This window comes from Scyliorhinus torazame, chromosome 20, assembly GCF_047496885.1.
Source record: "Scyliorhinus torazame isolate Kashiwa2021f chromosome 20, sScyTor2.1, whole genome shotgun sequence".
In the NCBI taxonomy this organism is placed as follows: Eukaryota; Metazoa; Chordata; class Chondrichthyes; order Carcharhiniformes; family Scyliorhinidae; genus Scyliorhinus; species Scyliorhinus torazame.
In genome coordinates this window covers 18367211-18388856 of record NC_092726.1, presented here as the reverse complement: position 1 = coordinate 18388856, position 21646 = coordinate 18367211, and the positions used below count along the sequence as shown (strand labels likewise).

The window sequence follows — 21646 nt, the reverse complement described above, 5'->3', positions numbered from 1 at the left end:
CACCAAGGGTTTTGTGGCAGAACCATCATGTTATTGCTGACGAATGCGAGATTTGCCAAGCTCCAAATGCTGCCATTTGGCTTCCTCATCAGTACAAGGCAGGTCACAGCAATGATCCCCTCCTCCTCCCCTCCCCCCACCCCCACAGAGAGGACAGCTGACTTCAGTCTCCCCCCCCCCCCCCACCGAATGATACTTCAGCCAGCTGCGAGAAACATCTTCATTCACAGGTACAATAATTGACTGAAAAAACAAAGTCAAAAAACTGCAGAGGCAAGAAATCGGAATTCACAGCAAATGCTGGAAATAGTCAGCAGGAGTTCTGATCAAAGTTCCCAGAGCTGGAGCACTAACTGGAACTCTCTCCACAGATGCTGCCAGACCTGCTGAGGTGTTCCAGCATTCTCTGATTTTACAACTGACTGAGAAGGTTCAGGGAGCTATGGAAATGAGTGGGGAAACGCAAGCAAAACGGTCAACTGAGTCTTCGCTGTTTATATCAGAGTTTCTCATCGGACTGAAGGGTCCAATTGCTGGCAGCAATCCGCCCTTTCGAGCGGATGGGCAAGATTTGGTCACCGCAGGGTCAGTCCACAGAAATCTTTCCTCTAACAGACATGGTCAGCTTAAATGGCTCTTACTACAGTCTGGCATAGAAAGTTTCCAGCAATTGAGGACCACACAAGTAATAGACAATGGCCATTTAAATGAATTATTTTTGTCATTTGTACCACATTTCTCATTAAATTGTCACCCATTGTAGAATTGCTTGCATGGACTGTACCAAAGCTCATATTGAGCAGTAATTGAAAGTCAAATTAAAGGATGTTACAACCGAAAGCCAACCCCATTGGTCTAATCAGTTGTAACTGTGCACGTCTGAGGGGGAAAAGGAAGCGTCTTTGGAGCCACACAACACACACCACACTTACCAGATTTAAATACCTACAATGTCCTCGCCTTGTGATTAGGCACATTCTACATCCACCTTTCTGCTAATTAAGATGCTTTTCAGCCTTCACACACAGCAGGCACCAAGGGGAAAAACATTTCGTTTGAATAACGGGGTGAACTTGTAAAAGATGTCTCAGTCACAATGAGAAAAGACTTGGGTACCCGAGTAGACAGGTCAGCGGAAGATTATTGAGGCAGAACAAAGAACACAAAACTGCGGCATGGTGGCACAGTGGTTAGCACTGCTGCCTCACTGAGCTGAGGAGCCGGGTTTGATCCCGGCACCGGGTCACTGTCCATGTGGAGTTTGCACATTCTCCCAGTGTCTGCGTGGGTCTCACCCCCACAACCCAAAAGAAGTGTAGGGTAGGTGGATTGGCCACGCTAAATTGCCCCTTAATTGGAAAAAAAATTGGGTACTCGTGAAAAAAAAAAGGACTTGCAATGCAAGTTGACAGGAAACACAGCTACAACACACATTGCAAAAGAATGAAAGAGACAAGAGAGAAATAAGACTACAAAAGCAAAGGTGTGGGGTTGACACACTAACAGGTGTGGGGTTTAATGTGGCAATGACCCATTCCCAAACATTGCTGTATCCTCAAACAATACTGTAAGTTTCATCTTACCCTAGTCTCCAACTCAGAAGGGAATTTAGTCTGAAACTGGCACACAGTTCCACCTGAGTAGTCTCTCTGTATGAAGACTTTAGATGCCAATGCTGTGTTCTGCCTCAGGTCTTGCAAGCAGTGTGTCTACAAAGCAGCAAACATGAAAGAAAAGTCCCAAATGTTAGTCACATCTAAAATAGGACAAATTACTCATTCACAGTGCTGCCACAAAAAAAGTGATTATAATGCCAGATATCATTCTCGACAATATAGTACAGGAACTGAAATAAGAAGGATCTTCCCCAGCATAGATATGCAGTTTTGCTTCACAAGTTGTGACTGGAGACCGGGTGGTGGCAGTAAAGGGTGGTGTGCTGGGTAACCTGATGACTGAGATGGTCACAAGCACATACGGTGTCACAAGAAGGGGAAACATGGAAAATAATTGACTTTTCTCCAATTGATGTAAGCGGATGTATGAAAAGGCAAAACATGAAGCCAATTCCATCCCAGCAAATTTGGCAGAACCAAAGGATAAACTTCCGAGAAGGTGTCACACATACCACACCACAAATTATGCACATGCAATTCTTGGAAGAAATATTTGTCGACTTGAATATTATATACATGTCTAAACTCTTGCACAATTTGTGGAGGGGGTTGGTGATCACCATCATCTTGCAATATTATGGGAAAAAGACCATTTTGCGCATTTAGACATAGACAGAATACAACGGAAAGAGGAGGTAAATTTGAGCGCATTTCTTTTTGCATCAGACAGGGAAAGGGGGCTGAATTTCTGTGGTCAACAAGCCGTGATGATCATACTGGGAGTACGGAATTCGTGCCCACTTTTCATATGCAGAGTCGACAGCAAACATATTGACAAATAATGGCATCACCAGAAGCTAAATTAACTTGGTGGCGCATTACCAAAATACCTTCATCTCCCTCTCCACAACTACACAATTTGAATTTCAGTGCATCCATACTTTGTGCAAAATCACCAAATCTACGGGAAACTTGCACCCTCTTGAAATTGGTTTACAGCTACAGATTCTTCCACAATATTTTTTCCAAGGGGCAATTTAGCGTGGCCAATCGACCTAACCAGCACATCTTTGGTTGTGGGGGTGAAACCCGTGCAAATTCGGGGAGAATGTGCAAACTCCATATGGACATGACCCAGGGCTGGGATTCGAACCCGGGTCCTCAGCGACGTAGTTCCAGTGCTAACCACTGCGCCACATGCCACCCACATAATAGATTCTTGCAATCTTGACAACATTTTCAGTCCATCATTTCACTCAAATGTAGGGAGAGTTGGAACAATGAACCAATGCATCGCCACAAGAATTACTCTTTTTTTTTCATGATATGGCAAACATTTTTGTTGTACCAGCTGACTGCCAAATGCTTCACCTTGGAAAATGAAATCCCAGACGCATTGCAGCCTTGTGTTCTCAAAGACAAGTGTTCTCAGTGCAGTCAGTGAGCACATGGAAATTTGAACTAGCAGATCTAGCAACAATTCTGACACAGTGGCTAGCACTGCTGCCTTACAGCTCCAGGGTCCCCAGTTCAATTCCGGCCTCGGGTGACTACTTGTGTGGACTTTGCACTTTCTCCCGATGTCTGCATGGGTTTTCTCCGGTTTCCTCCCACAGTCCAAAGATGTGCAGCTTAGGTAGATTGGTCATGCTGAATTGTCCCTTGGTGCCCCAAAGGTTAGGTGGGGTTACTGGGTTACAGGGATAGGATGGAGGGATGGACTTAAGTAGGATGCTCTTTCCGTGGGCCGGTGCAGACTCTATGGGCCGAATGGCCTCCTTCTGCACTGTGCATTCTATGATTCTGCTGTCTCTTTGGGACCGCTTGGTCTGTGAAGGGAGGCTGGGTAAGGATCAAAATATACAACACAAAGTGCACCGTTCAATCAGGTCGAAGTGTGCCGTTGCAATAAATGCTAACCAAGGTGACTGCTGTGTGATGTGGCCAAGTATCTTCAAACAAATGCTCACAGGAAAATTAATTTCCAATCACATGAATACGCTAAGCATGTCACAAGAGCTGGAAGTCACAAGATATTGGCTGGTGTAAGTTGAGTATATCCAAACAGATGATATAGAAAACATCAGCATGATAACCTGACACGCCACAAGCTCATTCCTTATGAGCACAACTGATATATTAGGCAAGACCCATTAAGTCATATATCCTCCTGCAATTCTGTATCTTTTGTCAATAAATAAATCTAAGCGCATTGTGCAAATTGCACAATGCAGCCTGCTTTCTATGACACTTCTCCTACAATGTCACATTAAATTTAAACTTCACAACTTTACGTGCAGAAATAAAATGGAATCGCCTGCGAATACTTTTGGGGGGCAGTGGGAGGGGGATTTCAACTCTCAGAAAATAGTTTGGGGGGGGGGGGGATGTGAAGAATGTTTCAAAAGATGACATTCGATCCTAACCCACCCACTTACAGTTTTCATGGAGGCAGGACGACAGCACTTTGGTCATTAAAGTATTAGAAGGCTGCATGCCTCTGATTGGACCTCCATTTTAATTTCACCTGCGCCAATCATGTTTCATGGGCCTCAGTAAACCTGACAGTGAAACTGAGCACCTTGGTTCCTGCCTCCTCGTCCCATAATCAAGCAACGACAAGCCTAGCCACAGTCTCCCACCAACCCAATTCTACAAGATCTTCCACACCCCCAACCCCATTGCTCAGACCGAGATACACCATCTCTTCCTGGCTGTGGCCTGCTGCCACAGGTCTTCCCAGTCAACAGTCAATCTGATTGGCTGCGACGGCAAAATCAGGTCAATCTCTGCCATTAAATTAATATCCCAGCCCCTGTGTATCCTTACAATATCCACCACCCTCCTCACACACCCAAAACACAATCAGTGAAGTACACAAGGAGTGGAAAGAAAACATTCTGTGGTCCCATATACAAGTACTGACAATCTTTTCACAACAAAACTATGTTACCTGGGCTAAAACCCCAAAATGACAGTGACAGAAATCACCAGACAGAAAGGTTGAACCCACCATGGTGAAACAAGGTTTAAGGTGAGCTGATTCTGTTCCACGGCCAATTGAAGAGCTCCAGTTTCAACTGGCTTGCTGTGTGCCCTCTAAGCAGATTTGGGGAAATAGTTTCCATTGAGATGTCCACATTATACAGGTTGCACAATGATAGCATGAAAATAACAGGCCAACATTGTCACTCATCCAGACAATTTCTGTGCTTCTTGCCATGAATGCTTCCAAACATGGTGGAGTCCAAAGCCAGATGTGCACGCAGGTAACCACAGGAATGTGTTGGCAGACTGCTGGAACATGGTGGGGTGGGAAGCTCACAGACAATGGTGCCTCTACTTGACATTTTCTGCCTGGTCACTGGCTGGTGATCAGGAATCCCATCTTTGGCTTACTTTGAACTCTGACTGTCCCGTTCCATCTGCTGCCCTGCTTCAGTTCAAGATAAGAATCAAGCCTGGGGCCTTCCATTCTGTATAGCTGGATCACATCCTGCTTTTTTGCCAAATTCAACATCCTGGGAGTTCAAGCCAAGACAAATATTTCTTGGCTTTATTTTTCAAAAAGGCATGAGCATTGAATCCACCCACATGACTTTATTTTCTCCGCTCTAAAACGAGTGCTTCACCACTCCACTGAGGGCGGTTTATTCTTCTTGTCCCTATTTTCGCACTATAGTGACATAGAGATACATTACACTGCAATAGAAGAAATAGAAAATGATTGAAATACTCAGCAAATCAGGCAGCATCTACAGGAAGACAAACAGGCGACCTTTCACTGGAACAGAAAATATATCAGAGATTTAGACAATTTCAGAGGTAGGGAAAGCACAAAAGGCCAAGTCTATAACCTATGCGAGGAGAGTGAACGACAAAAGGGGATAATATTGCAAGGCCAAAGGAGATGGCAATGAGGCAAGTAAATGAACAAAAAGAGGGCTCCAGGAGGTCTAAATAGGAACTACAGAATCAGCAATGGCTGGTGGCCAAAGAAATGGGAGCAGAGGTTATGATCCAAAACATTTGAACTCAAATGTTGAATCCAGAAGCTGGAGGTGCCAGGTGGAAAGATGAGGCGTCACTGGAGTTTCCGTCAAACTTCATTCATTCAATGAACAGTGCAGGAGGTAGAGGGCAGTGTGGGAGAGGGTGGCAAGTCAAAGTGGCCGGTAACCAGGAGCTGAGGGTCACACTGGTGGGCAAATCTGCAGCCGTCTCCCTGGTGTAGAGAAGACTACTGCTACAGCAGCTACGACTGTAAACAGAAGCACAGGTAAATTGCTGTTTCAGCTGAAGGAGTATTTTGGGGGTGCTCAAATTGGAAATAAAATGGCAGGTGGTACATCTCCTTTGCTTGCAAGGTAGGGAGGAAGGGAGAGAAGTGATTATTGGGAGTGATTAAATCGGGTATTGAAGAAAGAATAGGTCCTTTGGAATTCTGAAAAGGAAGAGGAGCGGAAAAATATGTTTGCTCTCAAACATTATCTTTCATTCTGTGGGTAGGCCCCAGTGCAGGAATTGTTATTTCCTCAACAGAGAGTCAACAGAGAACTGTGAAGATGAATTTCACTTTCATCGACAACAGAGGGTTTTCCTCCTAACCATTCACTACCGAGGAGATCATGAGGCAAACAAATAAAGAGCACTCTTCTTTGAATACAATCAACTCAAAAAATCGTTCAGTTTAAAGAGGTTATTGTGTATCCTGTTGCAACTGTACGCCTTGGTTTTCCATTTGTTTTTCACATCTCAACGGATCCATTCTTGGCTCGATATTTCCCCCCTTTTCCAATCTCTCCCCTTCCTACAAACTTTCTGCACTGTAAATTCTATGAATCTATGATTTAGCCAGCAGTTGTTATCTTGACCCAAAGTGACTTTACAGGAACATAAAGAACAAGAAAATACCCCAGCAAGGAGCAGCAGCTTGAAATATAGCAAAATGTTTCCTCCCGCCCCAGGCCAGCCAAATCAGTGAAAGATTTCTACCCTCCAAGCCAAAGCTTGTGGGTTCGAACCCCAGCACCATCCTTTACCACATAACCTAGGCGAACACCGCAGTGCAATATTAAGTGAATTTGGGATTGTCGCGATGACTGAATCAAGGTCTTGCCTGCCTGTTCAGTAAACCGAATAAGATCCCTTGGCACTATCCCAAGAGGGAGGAAAGGAGTGCTCACTGTGCGCTGGCCAACATACATCCCTCAATCAACTCGAACAACAAGGTTATTTTGCTCCTTTACTCGCTGTGGGAAAACTGGACACAAATTAGTTGCTTCATTTCCTCCAAGAACAAAAGGTGAACACAAATCGAAAGTACTTTGCAGGTTCTAAACTGCTTTATCTTGGCGGTCAGTTGCACCGTCAATGTGCAATAAAAAGTGGTTCAAGTATTCATATGTGTTAAAACTACACCCGTGTAGCTACTTCTCCCCCTGTGACTTGGCAGGTAAGTTATTCCAAAGCCGGCTCTTCAGCTTTCTGTAGATATTTAAGGCTGATAGTTGATGCAAGTCACTCAAGCCCGTCACATGACATCGCACCATTTCACAGTGAAACTGAAACAGTTTGTCAATGTCCAAGGAACACAAGAGACTGACTCACTTCCTGTAATGTGCCAAAGAGTAAGCTTTATAAAACAAGCCATGCTTTGAATCAGGGTTTCCTTACTCTTCTCGATGTTAAGCAAGGAAACATAGCTGTGGGTAAACTGAAAGTTGAGGGAAAGGACACTTGACATCAGATGCAGCACAACACCATCACCAAAGTGTCAAGTATTGACTGACAGGCAGCACGGTGGCGCAGTGGGTTAGCACTGCTGCCTCACGGCACCAAGGTCCCAGGGTGAATCCCGGCTCTGGGTCACTGTCTGTGTGGAGTTTGCACATTCTCCCCGTGTTTGCGTGGGTTTCGCCCCCACAATCCAAAGATGTGCAGGATAGGAAAATTGGCCAGGCTCGACTTCTGGTATGCGGAGCTAAGTCGCACATTCGGCGGCTCCCGCAAAAAAAAGACTTTTGGGCTCTTTTCATGGCCCGTAATGGCACTTTTTCGACGTTTCCCGGTGTGGGAAGGAGATTACAACAATTCCCCGACAGTATATGGCTTTAACTAGGAGCGGGGCGACTAAAAAGGTGGTGGTGGACCAGAAGAAGGGAGGGAAGAACAACAAAATGGCGGCTGGCAGAGACCAGGCAGTGTGGATGCAGTGGGCGGAGGAGCAGCAGGAGGGTATCCAGCGCTGCTTCAGAGAGATTAAAACGGGCCTGCTTGAGCCGATGAAGCTTATCCATTGATAAGCTGCTGGAGACACAGACGGCCCAGGAGGTGGCGATCCGCGAGGCCGGACAAAAGATCTCCGACAACGAGGACGAGATCTTAGGCCTAGCGGTAAAGGTGGAGGCGCACGAGGCGCTCCACAAGAAATGGCAGGAGCGGTTCGAGGAGATGGAGAATCGGTCAAGGCGGAAGAATCTGCGGACTCTGGGCCTCCCGGAGGGGCCGGACGTGGGGGCCTATGTGGTCACCATGTTGAACTCGCTGATGGGAGCGGGGTCCTTCCAGGGGCCCCTGGAGCTGGAAGGGGCCCATAGAGTGTTGGCGAGGAGGCCCAAGGCTAACGAGCCTCCGCGGGCGGTGCTGGTGCGGTTTCATCGGTTTGCTGATCGGGTGTGTGTGCTCAGGTGGGCCAAGAAGGAGAGGAGCAGCAGGTGGGAGAACGCGGAAGTTCGAATATACCAGGACTGGAGTGCGGAGGTGGCAAAGAGGAGGGATGGGTACAATCGAGCGAAGTCGGTGCTGTACAGTGTAGCCACCTAAATTGGCCAACTCCCGATTTAAAATGGCGAACGGCAAAGGCTGATGGGAAAGTCAGCCAACACAGGCAGAAACAGCAGGTGCAGGTTTGCTGTGTATTTAACTCTGCAAAAGCCCAGACAGCATTGATACCAGCGGCCATCAGCATAACAATGTAGCAGCCATCTACATACTGATGAGCAATCCCCGGGAACATTGGCAACGGGCGCTAACACTATGAATGGGCTCTGTCTTCTTCTTACTCAGAGTGTCCATTTGCTGGGCTCTCTGTGGCTTTCGTGGGGCGTTGCACTCTCTTTCGTGGGGCATTGTACTCTCTTTCGTGGGGCATTGTACTCTCTTGCAAAGTGTCCTAAATGGCCACAGTTGTAACGCTCCTGTGACTTGGGTGGGGGGGCTGTTCTTTCCTTCATTTACCCAGGCGGGGTTCTGGTGTGTTGTAACTGCCTGTATATCTGCGTCCGCCTGCTTTTCCTCGGGATTTCTAACTGCGGGTTTGCTTTGTACAGACTGCTCCCCGGCGCGGGACAATCTTTTTACTACCAACTTCTCGTTGTGAGCCTCCTCCTGAGGGATCATAATTGGCGCAAGCTTTTTGTCCTTTTTCTGTGGCAACTGCAACAGCCTGACGGAATTCCAGCCCCTGTGGAATGCAAGAGGATTTGTTTCCGCAGATGGAAAACCCCTCCCCTCAGCCCCATTGCTCCGTCACATTTTAGAGAGAGCACAGAACAGGACTTTTGGGATAGTCAAAGTTCGTAGTCACCATCGTCCTCCCCCCCTGGAAATGTAAAATCCGACGCACTGGCTAAAGCAGGTTCCAGGCATGGATATTTTTGGACACCCCCCGAAAGCGCACCAGTGAATGCAGTTCAGGTCTCGCAGACTATGATCGAGGATTTGTGCAGGCCCAGAAGCAGGACAGCAATCTCAGGGAGATTTTAAAAGGAAACTATCCAGCACCCTATGAGAGGTTTAAAAATGCTCTGACCACACATGATGGTGTGGTGTTAAAATACACCCTTTATGTGGTTCCTGAACAGGACAGGAATCAACTGATTTATTTGTTCCATGACGGTCATGGACATCAGGGAATTGATCCCACTACAGCCCACCTCAGGCAGCTCTGTTGGTGGCCGAATTTAAAGGGTGATGTAAATCACTACATCGGGAATAGTCTTATCTGTGCCCAGAATAATCCAGACAGATATGCCAAAAAGGGCTAACTTCCAGATTGATTTTATAGGACCATTGCCCTCTTGCAGGAATGGTTATAAATATGTACTCATGGTGATAGACACGTTTACCAAATGGGTGGAAGCATTCCCAGCCAGGACAAACACTGCAAAGACCACAGCCAAGATTTTGACCCACCACATCTTTACAAGATGGGGACATCCCCGCAGCATTGAATCCGACTAAGGTTTCCATTTTACAGGACGTCATGAAGAACGTCCTCACGATATTTGGTATTACCCAAAAATACCACATTGCATACCACCCACAGTCGAGTGGTATCGTGGAGCGCATGAATCGGACCCTAAAATCCACCCTCAGAAAAATGATCCAGCAAAACAACACCACTTGGGACTCCTCCCTTTTGCGCTGATGTTTTTGCAAAATAGAGTTCCAACTTCTACAGGTTACACCCCACACGCTCTCATGACCGGACACCCCATGAAAGGCACAGAATTTTTATTAGGTTTAGACTTGACCAGCCCCGAAGTGACGGCCCTCACACATGAGAAAGCAGTGGAACAATTAGTGGCGAAAGTTAAAACGGCTCAGCTAGCAGCCACAGTGAAATTGGGCACAAGAAAGAAACAGAGCAAGGCTTGTTTCGACCAGACAATGCATGCGACTGAGTTCAATGTAGGACAGCAAGTCATGCTCTCCGTATACAACCCCAGCACATTCCTGTCACCAAAGTACTCGGGTCCATACTCCATTGCGGACAAAGTAAGCCCTTCCGTCTACAAGATAAAGTATCCCAATGGAAAGACTGTGTGGTTCCATATCAACCAGCTGAAGGCATATGGAACACAGTCTAACCACGTCATGCTCGACGCAGCACACCACACCCAGCCCACAGCCAACGTAACCCTACCATCCCCCAACACGTCCTGCCCAGACACGGACTCAACGCCGACTCCACCCCCGAATATACACTCCGCCCCGGAACGTCCAGACTGCAGCAGAGACAGCGACTGTGACTCGGACGATAGCCACAGCACGCCTCCCTACTATCCCCATGCCACTGAACCCACACCCAGCGAATCTGACCACGATTCAGGTGATCCCTTCATGATCACTTTCCTAAACAAACCCCACCACCGACCTACAATGACGACCCCGATTCCGTCCCCACACAACTAGACACCACCTATTGGCACAGAGACAATTCGTTCAGACTCGTCCGGAATGACGAGAGCGATCCAAAATCATACCAAGCAGCCCTATCAGCCCTGATACATTCAAGAGTTTGGCATCCGGGAGACGAGGACGACCTTGAGTCTGACTCCCAAAACGAGAACCCCTTTGCGACCCTGTTCGCAACCGATAACTGAGGTGTCCAGATGATATTTTAAAAGGAACCGCTTGGGAGAAACGGTGTCCTTTCTGATGGAACCTGCAGCACGTTTTATGTTGTTTGTAGTGTTTTGTTAAATGTTGTATGTTAGACCGGGGAAAAAAAATTTCACGGCCCGACGCCTTCTCAGCCGAAACCTCCGAGGACTTGCCCACAGAGACTTGCTATTGGCCAGACGCTACTTCAGAGGAACTAGTTTGTCTGCAGAGACTTGTAAGGTCCCACACACCAGTTCAGCGGAACTCGTCTGTTGACAGATACCACACGCCCGTTCGTAACTGCCCTTCTGGTTCGAAGGTAGAACCAATACAGCAACCCCCCACAATGACTACATTTCTTGCCCGTTCTTGTTGGTTGCTCAACAGTGGAGAAACGGCTTGGGACCCACCCTGCCTGGGAACCCCCCCCCTCTGGTCAGCTACGCTCGGGTAGGGGAGACACATTGGTCGCCATCCTACCCGGGGACTCCATCCAACTCTTACCCGTCGCGGCCCATACCCACCACATTTTGGAAAGCTTTAGTTCAAAACGTTTTGTTTTGTTTCAGGTAACCCTTAGGTTGCCAACCGTATGCCATTTACATCCTGAAACATTTGGATGGTAAACCGCACAGTCTGCGAGACGGCTCACACTGGTTCATTATTTGTAAGTGTGTCTTGTCCTGAAATTCGGTTTTTGAAAGAAAAAATGAGGGAGTCACACATAGTGACCAATTATAAAGGGAGTAATTACCACGAAAGGACAGACAGGCTATCATACCAGATCTTAAACCAAGATAGTAACAGACACTATGCTTTATCTTTATCACACAGAACTCCAGAAGCTCCAGGACCGGAGAAGAGAAGAGAAGTGAAAGAAGAAGAACCATGAGGACATCCTCCGCGTGGTTCATCGTGATAATGGACATTTGGTGGTGCGCGAACGTGAACCCCCTGACCTCAACCCCCCCAGTCGTTAATGATTCACATCCCCACAGTACTCAGAGCCCAGTCACCAGCAACACCACACCATCTTGGTGTGCCAGGTTTATAACCTGGTACTCCCTGTCCTACTTGATAGAATCCTTATTGGTATTGGCGATACTCTGCTGCATCGTACAGACTATGCGTCTGAGAAAATGGAGAAGGAGAGCTTACCGCGCTCGCACCCCGGTATATAGGATCAGATCCCCTATTTTCGGATACGACCAGACCCCCGACCCCCACGATCTATAATAAAGAGCATTCGTTTGCGTTTTTGTTGTAAATAAAGAAATGTTCACGAGCAATTGTACGATCCTGAGCTTGACTGCCAAGCCAGAAAACATGTGTATAAACTGCTATGATTTTGTTTGTATGGTTGAGGAAGTTAAGTGATGAAATGTTTAAGTGAGTGTAGTGTATTAAGGACAGTTAGAGGTTCCCATTTTCTTGTTTTGAAATGCCCCCGTTTGACATAGCGCCCCTTAGAATTGTCAGCTAAAAATGTTTTGCATAGTTATGGTCAGTGTAGAGGCCATGAAAGAAGTGCTCACCGGGTCAGGGAATGAAAACAACGCAGTTATGTGATCCTTCACGCTTCACATTAGGATCACAAGGAGGAAGTGTAGCCACCTAAACTGGCCAACTCCCGATTTAAAATGGCGAACGGCAAAGGCTGATGGGAAAGTGAGCCAACACAGGCAGAAACCAGCAGGTGCAGGTTTGCTGTGTATTTAACTCTGCAAAAGCCCAGACAGCATTGATACCAGCGACCATCAGCATAATAACGTAGCAGCCATCTACATACTGATGAGCAATCCCTCGGAACAATGGCAACATTTGGGACACTCAAAACTAAGCCAGACTCGCCGGCGCCAGCAGGAGCCAACACAAAAGAGGTTAACGAACACCTCAAGACCGCCCATCGATCAGGGAACCGCTCCAGTATTGGAGAAATCGAACCAAGCAATTGGAACGAAGTCCAAACACCTAGAACCAGGTACAGGGTCCGCCACGAAAGGCGGGAAGCCCCTGGGGACTATAAGAGTTAAGCCCAAGTTCAAATCGCTCTCTTCATCTCTTCGTCCTGCCCGGGTCACCCAGCAACGCGAACCAACCTTTACAGTGACCGGTGCAGTGACCACCGAAAGAAGTAAGTCTTAATTCAACACTCGCTACGAGATAGGCGCGCCGAGCTACCAATCCGTACCAACTTCGAATCCCGCAGACTCAGAACCCGAACGAAAGGCCATTTGTTCCCCTGACCTGGTGGGCCAGTCCGAAGTCAAGTATAGGCCTGTTAGTTGTAGAAGTAGCTTAGACATAGAATTTGTGAATGAGTAGCGATTACTGTGTATAATAAATGTGCTTTGATTTGAATCTTACTAATCGGTGTATTGGGTTATTGATCATTACTTGGACTTGAACCTCGTGGCGGTATCATAAAGATACCTGGCGACTCGAGAGCAAAGGTAATAAATCAGAGCAATTGAACCAAACGGAAAGTTAGCAACAACAGGAAGGGGGTAAAGTTTGGCATGTTGCAGCCGGCGCGACTGTGGGTCACCTACAAGGACCGGCACCATTAATTTGAGTCTCCGGAGGAGGCGTGGGCCTTTGTTCAGGCCGAGAAGTTGGACACAGATTGAGGGTCGGGATGGGCGTTTGGGGATTGCGGTTGATATGTTACTTTTGGAGGGGGGGGTCCTTCGCTCTTGGTTTCTTTTTTTTCTTTTGTGTTTTTCCTCTTTCTGGTCGGTGAGGGTGGTTAGGGCGGGTTGGGCACTAGGGGGAGGGCCGAGTCGGGGGTGAGGGGACTGGGCCTCTCAAAGGAGCGGCGGCAGAGGTGGAAAGCGCAGGCTTTTTCCCGCGCTGAAGACTGGTGGGGGCAGGGCCGGGGAGGGGAAGCGAGGGTTGTTTCCCGCGTTTAGGATGGAAGGGGAAGGGGGAGAGCCTGTGGAGGGGGAACGGGAGAGGAGGGTGTGCCACACAATGGGAGGAGTCAAAGGAGGCGGGAGTGGCCGGGGTCAGCAGACTTGCGGAAGTGCAATAGGGGGAGTAATACAGCTAGGATGCTTCCTAGGCCCGGGGGGGGGGGGGGGGGGGGGGGGGGGGGGGGGGGTGGAATCGAGTTGCTGCTACTATGGTCAAAGGGGGGGGGGGGGGTGGAATCGAGTTGCTGCTACTATGGTCAAAGGGGAGCTGGAGCGAGTGGTGGGGGGGGGGGGGTTGGGGGGGGGGTGCTGGCGCGTGGCTGGCCAAGGAGGGGTCATGGCTAGTCAGCGGGGACGGGTAGCCCCCTGATCCGGCAGATAACCTGGAATGTAAGGGGACTGAATGGGCTGGTCAAGCGGGCCCGCGTGTTCGCGCACCTGAAGGGGCTGAAGGCGGATGTGGTTTTATGCTCCAGGAGACACACCTGAAGGTGGCAGACCAGGGAAGACTGAGGAAAGGGTGGGTAGGTCAGGTGTTCCATTCGGGGCTGGATGCCAAAAATCGAGGGGTGGCGATCTTGGTGGGAAAGGTGAAATTCAAGGCATCAAGCATTGTGGCAGACAATGGCGGTAGATACGTTATGGTCAGTGGTAAGCTTAAGGAAGAGAGGGTATGCCCCAAACTGGGACAATGCCGGTTTTATGCGGCGCATGTTGGGTCGGATCACAGACTTGGAAGTGGGGGGGCCTGATAATGGGGGGAGACTTTAACACAGTGCTGGATCCGGCACTGGATCGCTCCAGGTCTAGGACAGGTAAGGAAGCCGGCGGCGGCTAGAGTGCTGAGGGGGTTTATGGACCAGATGGGAGGGGTGGACCCTTGGAGATTTGCAAGGCCGGGGGCTAGGGAATTTTCATTCTTCTCACATGTCCATAAGGCTTAATCTCGAATCGACTTTTTTATTTTGAGTAGGGCGCTGATAGCGAGAGTAGAGGATACCGAGTACTCGGCAATAGCCATTTTGGACCACGCCCCGCATTGGGTGGACTTAGAGCTGGGGGAGGAGAGGGACCAGCGCCCGCTGTGGCGCTTGGAGGTGGGGCTGTTGGCGGACGAGGAGGTGAGCGAGCGGGTCCGAGGAAGTATAGAGAGGTACTTGGAGACCAACGACAACAGGGAGGTCCGAGTGGGGATGGTATGGGAGGCACTGAAGGCGGTGGTGAGGGGAGAGCTGATCTCCATTAGGGCCCATAAGGAGAGGAGGGAGCGGGGGGGGGGGGGGGGCGGAGAGGGAGAGGCTGGTGGGGGAGATGGTGAGGGTAGACAGGAGGTATGTGGCGGTGCCCGAGGAAGGATTTTTGAGGAAGAGGCGCAGCCTCTAGGCCAAATTCGACCTGGTAACCACCAGGAAGGTGGAGGTGTAGTGCATCAGCTTCGGAAGCGGAATGCAGCTAGGGAGATTGGGGGAGTTAAGGACAGGGGAGGGAGTGTAGTGCAGAGTGGGGTTGGCATCAATGGGGTCTTCAGGGACTTCTATGAGGAATTGTACCGGTCCGAGCCCCCAATGGAAGAGGGAGGGATGGGCCATTTCTTGGACCAATTGAGGTTCCCGAAGGTGGAGGAGGGACTGGTGGCGGGACTGGGGGCCCCGATTGGGCTGGAGGAGCTGACTAAAGGAATAGGAAGCATGCAGGCAGGGAAGGCACCGGGGCCGGACGGTTCCCCGGTCGAATTCTATAAAAAATATATGGACCTGTTGGGCCCGTTGCTAGTTAGGACCTTCAATGAGGCGACGATGTCCAGGGCACTGATCTCCTTGATCATGAAGCGGGTCAAGGATCCCCTGCAGTGTGGGTCTTACAGGCCAATTTTGTTGCTAAACGTAGATGCCAAGGTGCTGGCAAAGGTCTTAGCCACGAGGATTGAGGATCGTGTGCCGCAGATCATCCACAAAGACCAGATGGGGTTCGTGTAGGGGAGGCAGCTGAAAGCGAATGTGCGGAGGCTTTTGAACGTTATCATGATGCCGGCGAGGGATGGGGAGGCGGAGATAGTGGTGGCGATGGACGCTGACAAAGCCTTCGATACTTCGAGTGGGGGTACCTGTGGGAGGTGCTGAAGAGGTTTGGGGAGGGGTTTGTCAGGTGGGTTAGGCTGTTGTACGAGGTCCCATTGGCAAGTGTGGCCACAAACAGGAGGTCAGAGTACTTTCGGTTGCACCGAGGGACGAGGCAGGGGTGTCCCCTGTCCGCCCTGATCTTCGCACTGGCGATTGAATTCCTGGCTGTGGCACTGAGAGAGTCGAGGAACTGAAGGGGGTTGGTGCGGGGTGGGGAGGAGCATAGGGTGTCGTTCTCTGCGGACGACTTGCTGCTATATGTGGTGGACCCGGTGGGGGGAATGCCGGTGGTAATGAGGATCCTTAGGGAATTTGGGGATTTCACGGGGTACAAGCTCAACATGGGGAAGAGCGAGCTGTTCGTGGTTCACCCAGGGGACCAGGAGAGGGTGATTGGTGAGCTCCCATTAAAAAGGGCGGAGAGGAGCTTCAGGTATTTGGGTGTCCAGGTGGCCAGGAGCTGGGGGCCCTGCATAGGCTTAATTTCACAAGGCTGACGGAGCAAATGGAGGAGGAGTTCAAGAGCAGTCAATCAAAATGACGGTGCTCCCAAGGTTTTTGTTCATGTTCCAGTGCCTCCCCGTGTTTATCCCGAAGGCCTTTTTTAGTCGGGTCAACAGGAGTATAATGGGGTTTGTGTGGGCGCGAGCGACTCCGAGGGTGAGAAGGGTGTTCCTGGAACGGAGTAGAGATAGGGGGGGGGGCTGCCGCTGCCCAACCTCTGTGGGTACTACTGGGCCGCCAATGCGACGATGGTGCGCAAGTGAGTGATGGAGGGGGAGGGGGCTGCATGGAAGAGGCTGGAGACGGCATCTTGTGTGGGTACGAGTCTGGGGGCGCTGGCAACGGCGCAGCTGCAGTTCCCTCCAAGGAGGTATACCACAAGTCCGGTGGTGGCGGCTGCCCTCAAAATCTGGGGGCAGTGGAGGCGGCATGGGGGGGCGGGGGGTGGGGGGGGGGGGGAGGGGGGTTGGGGCCTCGGTGCGGACTCCAATACGGGGGAACCACCGGTTCGTCCCAGGGAGAACAGGTGGCGGGTTTTCGGGGTAGCACAGGGCAGGGATACGAAGGTTGGGGGACCTGTTTGTGGACGGGAAGTTCGCGAGCTTCAGTGAGCTGGAGAAGAAGTACGGGCTCCCCCCCGGGGAACACCTTCAGGTACTTACAGGTAAGGGCGTTTGCCAGGCGGCAGGTGGTGGAATTCCCGCGACTGCTGCCACACACAGTACAGGACAGGGTGCTCTCGGGGGGGGTGGGTTGGAGCGGGGAAGATCTCGGAAACTTGCCAGGTGATGCAGGAGGAGGAGGCCTCGATGGTGGAGGTGAAAGGCAAGTGGGAGGAGGAGTTGGGAGAGGAGATTGAGGAAGGGACGTGGGCGGGGGGGGGGGGGTTTAACTTTACTTTATTCTTATTTTTGTTTTCATTATTTGCACTGGAGGGTCTGAGGAGGTGTATAGAAAACCTTAATAAAAATTATTTGGAAAAAAAAGAATTGGCCACGCTCAATTGGAAAAATGAATTGGGTATTCTAAATTTATTTTTTAAAAAGTATTGACCGACAGTGGTTCAAAATGGCATCAGAAGATGGGACACTAAACAAGCCATTGATTAGCATCATTCCAAGGATACATGACTTCAAAGCATGTTTCCCCTTTCTTCAATTGACAATTTCAAAATGGAATGTGGGTACTGACCTGAGGCTTCATTTTAAAGAGCCCGTGATTAAATCTCTCATTAAAATAAACTGAAATGATGTCAGACGCCTTGAAGTAGTACCAGATTTTCATGTTATATTGTAGGAGAGGCAACAGAGCTCATAGATCATATAATTTACAGTGCAGAAGGAGGCCATTCAGCCCATTAAGTCTGCTCCGGCCCTTGGAAAGAGCACCCCACTTAAGGCCACACTTCCAACCTATCCCAGTAACCCCACCAACCAATTTGGAAACTAATGACAATTTAGTATGGCCAATCCACCTAACCTGCACATCTTTGGACTGTGGGCTGAAACCGGAGCACCCGGAGCAAGCCCATGCAGACACGGGGAGAACGAGCAGACTCCGCGCAGACAGTCACCGAAGTCGGGAATCGAACCTGGGACCCTGGAACTGTGAAACAACTGTGCTACCCACTAATACATAATTAATACAATTTATATATTTTAAAATAGTAAAATCCTGATGCTTCACAGAAAGGTCCAACTTTATCACCAAGCCACATTAGCAGATATCAGAACAGATAACTAACAGCTTGGTGGAGGTGGCAGGTTTTTGGAGTTGTCTTAAGGGAAGAGATATATGGGAGGGGAACTGCAGAGCTTCAGGCCCTGCGAGCTTAAAGCACAGGCATCAATAGTGAATGGAGTGATGAAAATAGAGGACAATGTGGAGGGACACAGGTAGCTCAGAGAGCGGAGGGTGAAACAACTCGTTTTCATCACCAGAATTTAGCAGATAATAAAATAAATCTGCACGACAAGTTGAGAATGAATCCTCTTAATCAGTCACAGGTACTGTTTTACGGCATAATGTCATCAATTGTTCCAATATTAAACAATAGCTCAACAGTTATAGCCTCTCCCATCTTGCAAATCTGACACCAAACATTTTCACAAATTCCAAGCATCATTTGCAAGTCTGGCGAAACAGAACTACTGACATGCACAGCACCTAAAGATGTAGCAAGGTGAACATAATATAGAAATCATCTTCATGTCTGAAGGTGTGAACAGCATATAAGAGTTTTAAGCAGCAGAAGTGAAGGGGAGGGGAATTCAGAAGTATTTGCATGTTTATAATGAAATCACATTTTCAAATGCTGAGAAACAATTCATGAGGTCAGCTGAACCACTCATTCACTCCCACAGAAAGAAACCAAAATCAATCTCCTATCACAGAAGCTTCAGCATCATGTCAAGTTCTGAGAAGCGAAATATACTTGCTGGCAACCATATCTTCAATACATCAGCAACAAAATTAAAGAGCTTTTTGTTTTCCCCCAAAAAACCAATACAGTAAGATGTTGACATGCTTCCAGCACAAATCTGTGAAGAAAATGGGTGTTGTAGGTTTGGCAGTGAGTGGAGGCTGGAGAGGGAAAAGGGAATAAAATTGTTGACCTGTGCAGTTGCAATCTCATGTTCCCTGCGCAGATTGCAATGTGTCTTTCAATTGCCAATTGCAACAGGCACTCTTCAAAACAGGGGGCAGGGTTCTCCGGTTCCCCAGCCGCACGTTTCTCGGCCATGTGCTGTTCACTGCCGGTGGAATTCGAACCTCCCATTGCTTGTTCAATGGGATTTCCCATGGAAACCCACTGGCAGGGGTGCGCTGCCAGAAGGAAAAGTGAATCTGATGACCGGAGAATTGCGGACAGGGGGCATCAGATTTGCAGTAAGGGATCGAGTAGCAACTAAATAGATCACTCAAAAGGAGAAGCCAAGACAGCAGTTGGTCCCAATAGTACACAAGTCTAATCCATTAAAAGAGCAATCACTACTAAAAGTACACTATCCAAAACAAAGTCCAGTATCCTCAGATAAATAACTTTGTTACACACAATGTTACTTGCCAAATATACCACACACATGGAAGGTGGAAAAAAGTAGGAGAAAACATCTCTTTCTCACATAGAAGCACGGGATTAAATATCGGCAACCTGAGATTCCCTTCTTACAATTAATAAGTTTTCTATAATAATAGAAAATAAATTATTGCAGATGCTGGAATCTGAACAAAAACATCTCATCAGGTCTGACAGGCATCTGTGGAGGGGAAACAGAGCTAATGTTTCGAGTCTGGGTGACTCAAATGCAAGACATTTGCTTTTGAAAATAATGTTGGTTGAGGGAGGAATGCATGTTGTCCAGGACTCTGGGGTGAGGGGGGCAGCTGGCTCTTTTCCATCGAAATAGCCAAGAAGGATTTTCGACCGGGGCAGACCTCTGGTTGAAGCCTGAACCGAAAGACTTTGACCACTGCCGGTGGTTTTGTGATGGGTTGTTTGGCCAGCAGCGTCCCAGAGGGTGACTGAGATTCACCACCCGGGCCTGGGAGTGAAGGGGGCGGAGCGCTTTCCCGGGGACACCACCCGACAGCCGCCGCCCAGTGTGGGCCTTCGCCGAGAGGCCGATCCTGGGGCCTCGGAGCGGCTGCACACCCTCCGCCAGCGGGTTTCCCGACGCCGCATTCAGCCCAGCCATTGGGCTCCCGTCAGTTCCACACCCTTTCTCTCCTTACCTCCGCCATCTTGAGCCGCCCCCTGCTTCCGGGTTGCTGGGTCGTCCGCTCGGAGTTCCGCCTACTTCCGGGTAGCTGGCTCCCACGTTCCGAGTTCCGCCTGAAACAAAAGGGCCACTCTCCAAAGGGTGCACAAGACAACATTGCCACCTCAAATCGCCTTTCATACTCTTTACATCTTTCACCTCGCTCTTTATTTTTTTTTAAAATATATTTTATTTAAGTTTTTCAAACAAAGATTTTCCGTTTTTACAACTTAATAAAGGAGTATACATTAAACGTTATTTAAATAATATATTAAACTAACAGATGGAAAAAAAATAAACAAAAAGCAAATATCAACAACTAAGAAAAAGCAAGAACACGGAATAATCCTCCCCCCCCGCCCCCCGGGTTGCTGCTGCTGTCTTATCTATCTGTTCATTATCGTTCCGCGAGATAGTCAAGGAACGGTTGCCACCGCCTGGTGAACCCCTGAGCCGATCCTCTTAACGCATATTTTATTCGTTCCAGTCTTATGAACCCTGCCATGTTGTTTATCCAGGCCTCCACGCCCGGGGGCTTCGCTTCTTTCCACATAATTAGAATCCTTCGCCGGGCTACTAGGGACGCAAAGGCCAAGACGCCGGCCTCTTTCGCCTCCTGCACTCCCGGTTCTTCTGCAACCCCAAATATAGCCAACCCCCAGCTTGGTTTGACCCGGACCCCCATCACCTTTGAGATCACTCTTGCCACACCCTCCCAGTACTCATGCAGTGCCGGACACAACCAGAACATGTGAGTATGGTTCGCCGAGCTTCCTGAGCACCTCCCACACCTGTCCTCCACCCCAAAAAACCTGCTCAGTCTTGCTCCCGTCATATGCGCTCTGTGTAGAACCTTAAATTGAATCAGGCTAAGCCTGGCACACGAGGACGAGGAATTTACACTACTTAGGGCATCTGCCCACAGCCCCTCCTCAATCTCTTCCCCCAGCTCCTCTTCCCATTTTCCCTTCAGCTCCTCTACCAACGCCTCCCCCTCGTCTCTCATCTCCCTGTATATTTCGGACACTTTACCCCTATATATATCTGACACCCTACCATCACCCACCCATGCCCCTGAAATCACTCTAACCTGGATCCCTTGCGTCGGGAGCCGCGGAAATTCCCTCACCTGTTGCCTCGTAAATGCCCTCACTTGCATGTATCGAAAAGCATTCCCTGGTGGCAACTTATATTTTTCTTCCAATGCTCCCAAACTCGCAAACGTCCCGTCCACAAACAGGTCCTTCAGCTTTCTAATTCCTGCTCGCTGCCAACATTGAAATCCCCCATCTCTCCTCCCCGGGATGAACCTGTGGTTATTCCTTATCGGGGACCACACC

General features: G+C 49.1%; 1 protein-coding gene across 2 annotated transcripts in view; it reads right to left on the bottom strand.

Annotated features, from left to right (window-relative positions):
• The window catches only part of LOC140396927 (golgin subfamily A member 7-like), a 39355-nt gene extending 18982 nt beyond the window's left edge, over positions 1 to 20373 (bottom strand). The window contains exons 1-2 of one of the 2 annotated variants that reach the window (XM_072485861.1): positions 20281 to 20373; positions 1584 to 1709 (exon numbers count right to left, since the gene is read on the bottom strand). In XM_072485861.1, coding sequence (XP_072341962.1) covers positions 1584 to 1709; positions 20281 to 20289 — 135 coding nt within the window. In that variant the 5' untranslated portion in view covers positions 20290 to 20373. Of the gene's footprint in view, positions 1 to 1583; positions 1710 to 4629; positions 5256 to 20280 lie in introns of those variants that run through there. The other variant, XM_072485862.1, reaches the window with a different exon arrangement.
• Between the last annotated feature and the right edge of the window lie 1273 nt (positions 20374 to 21646).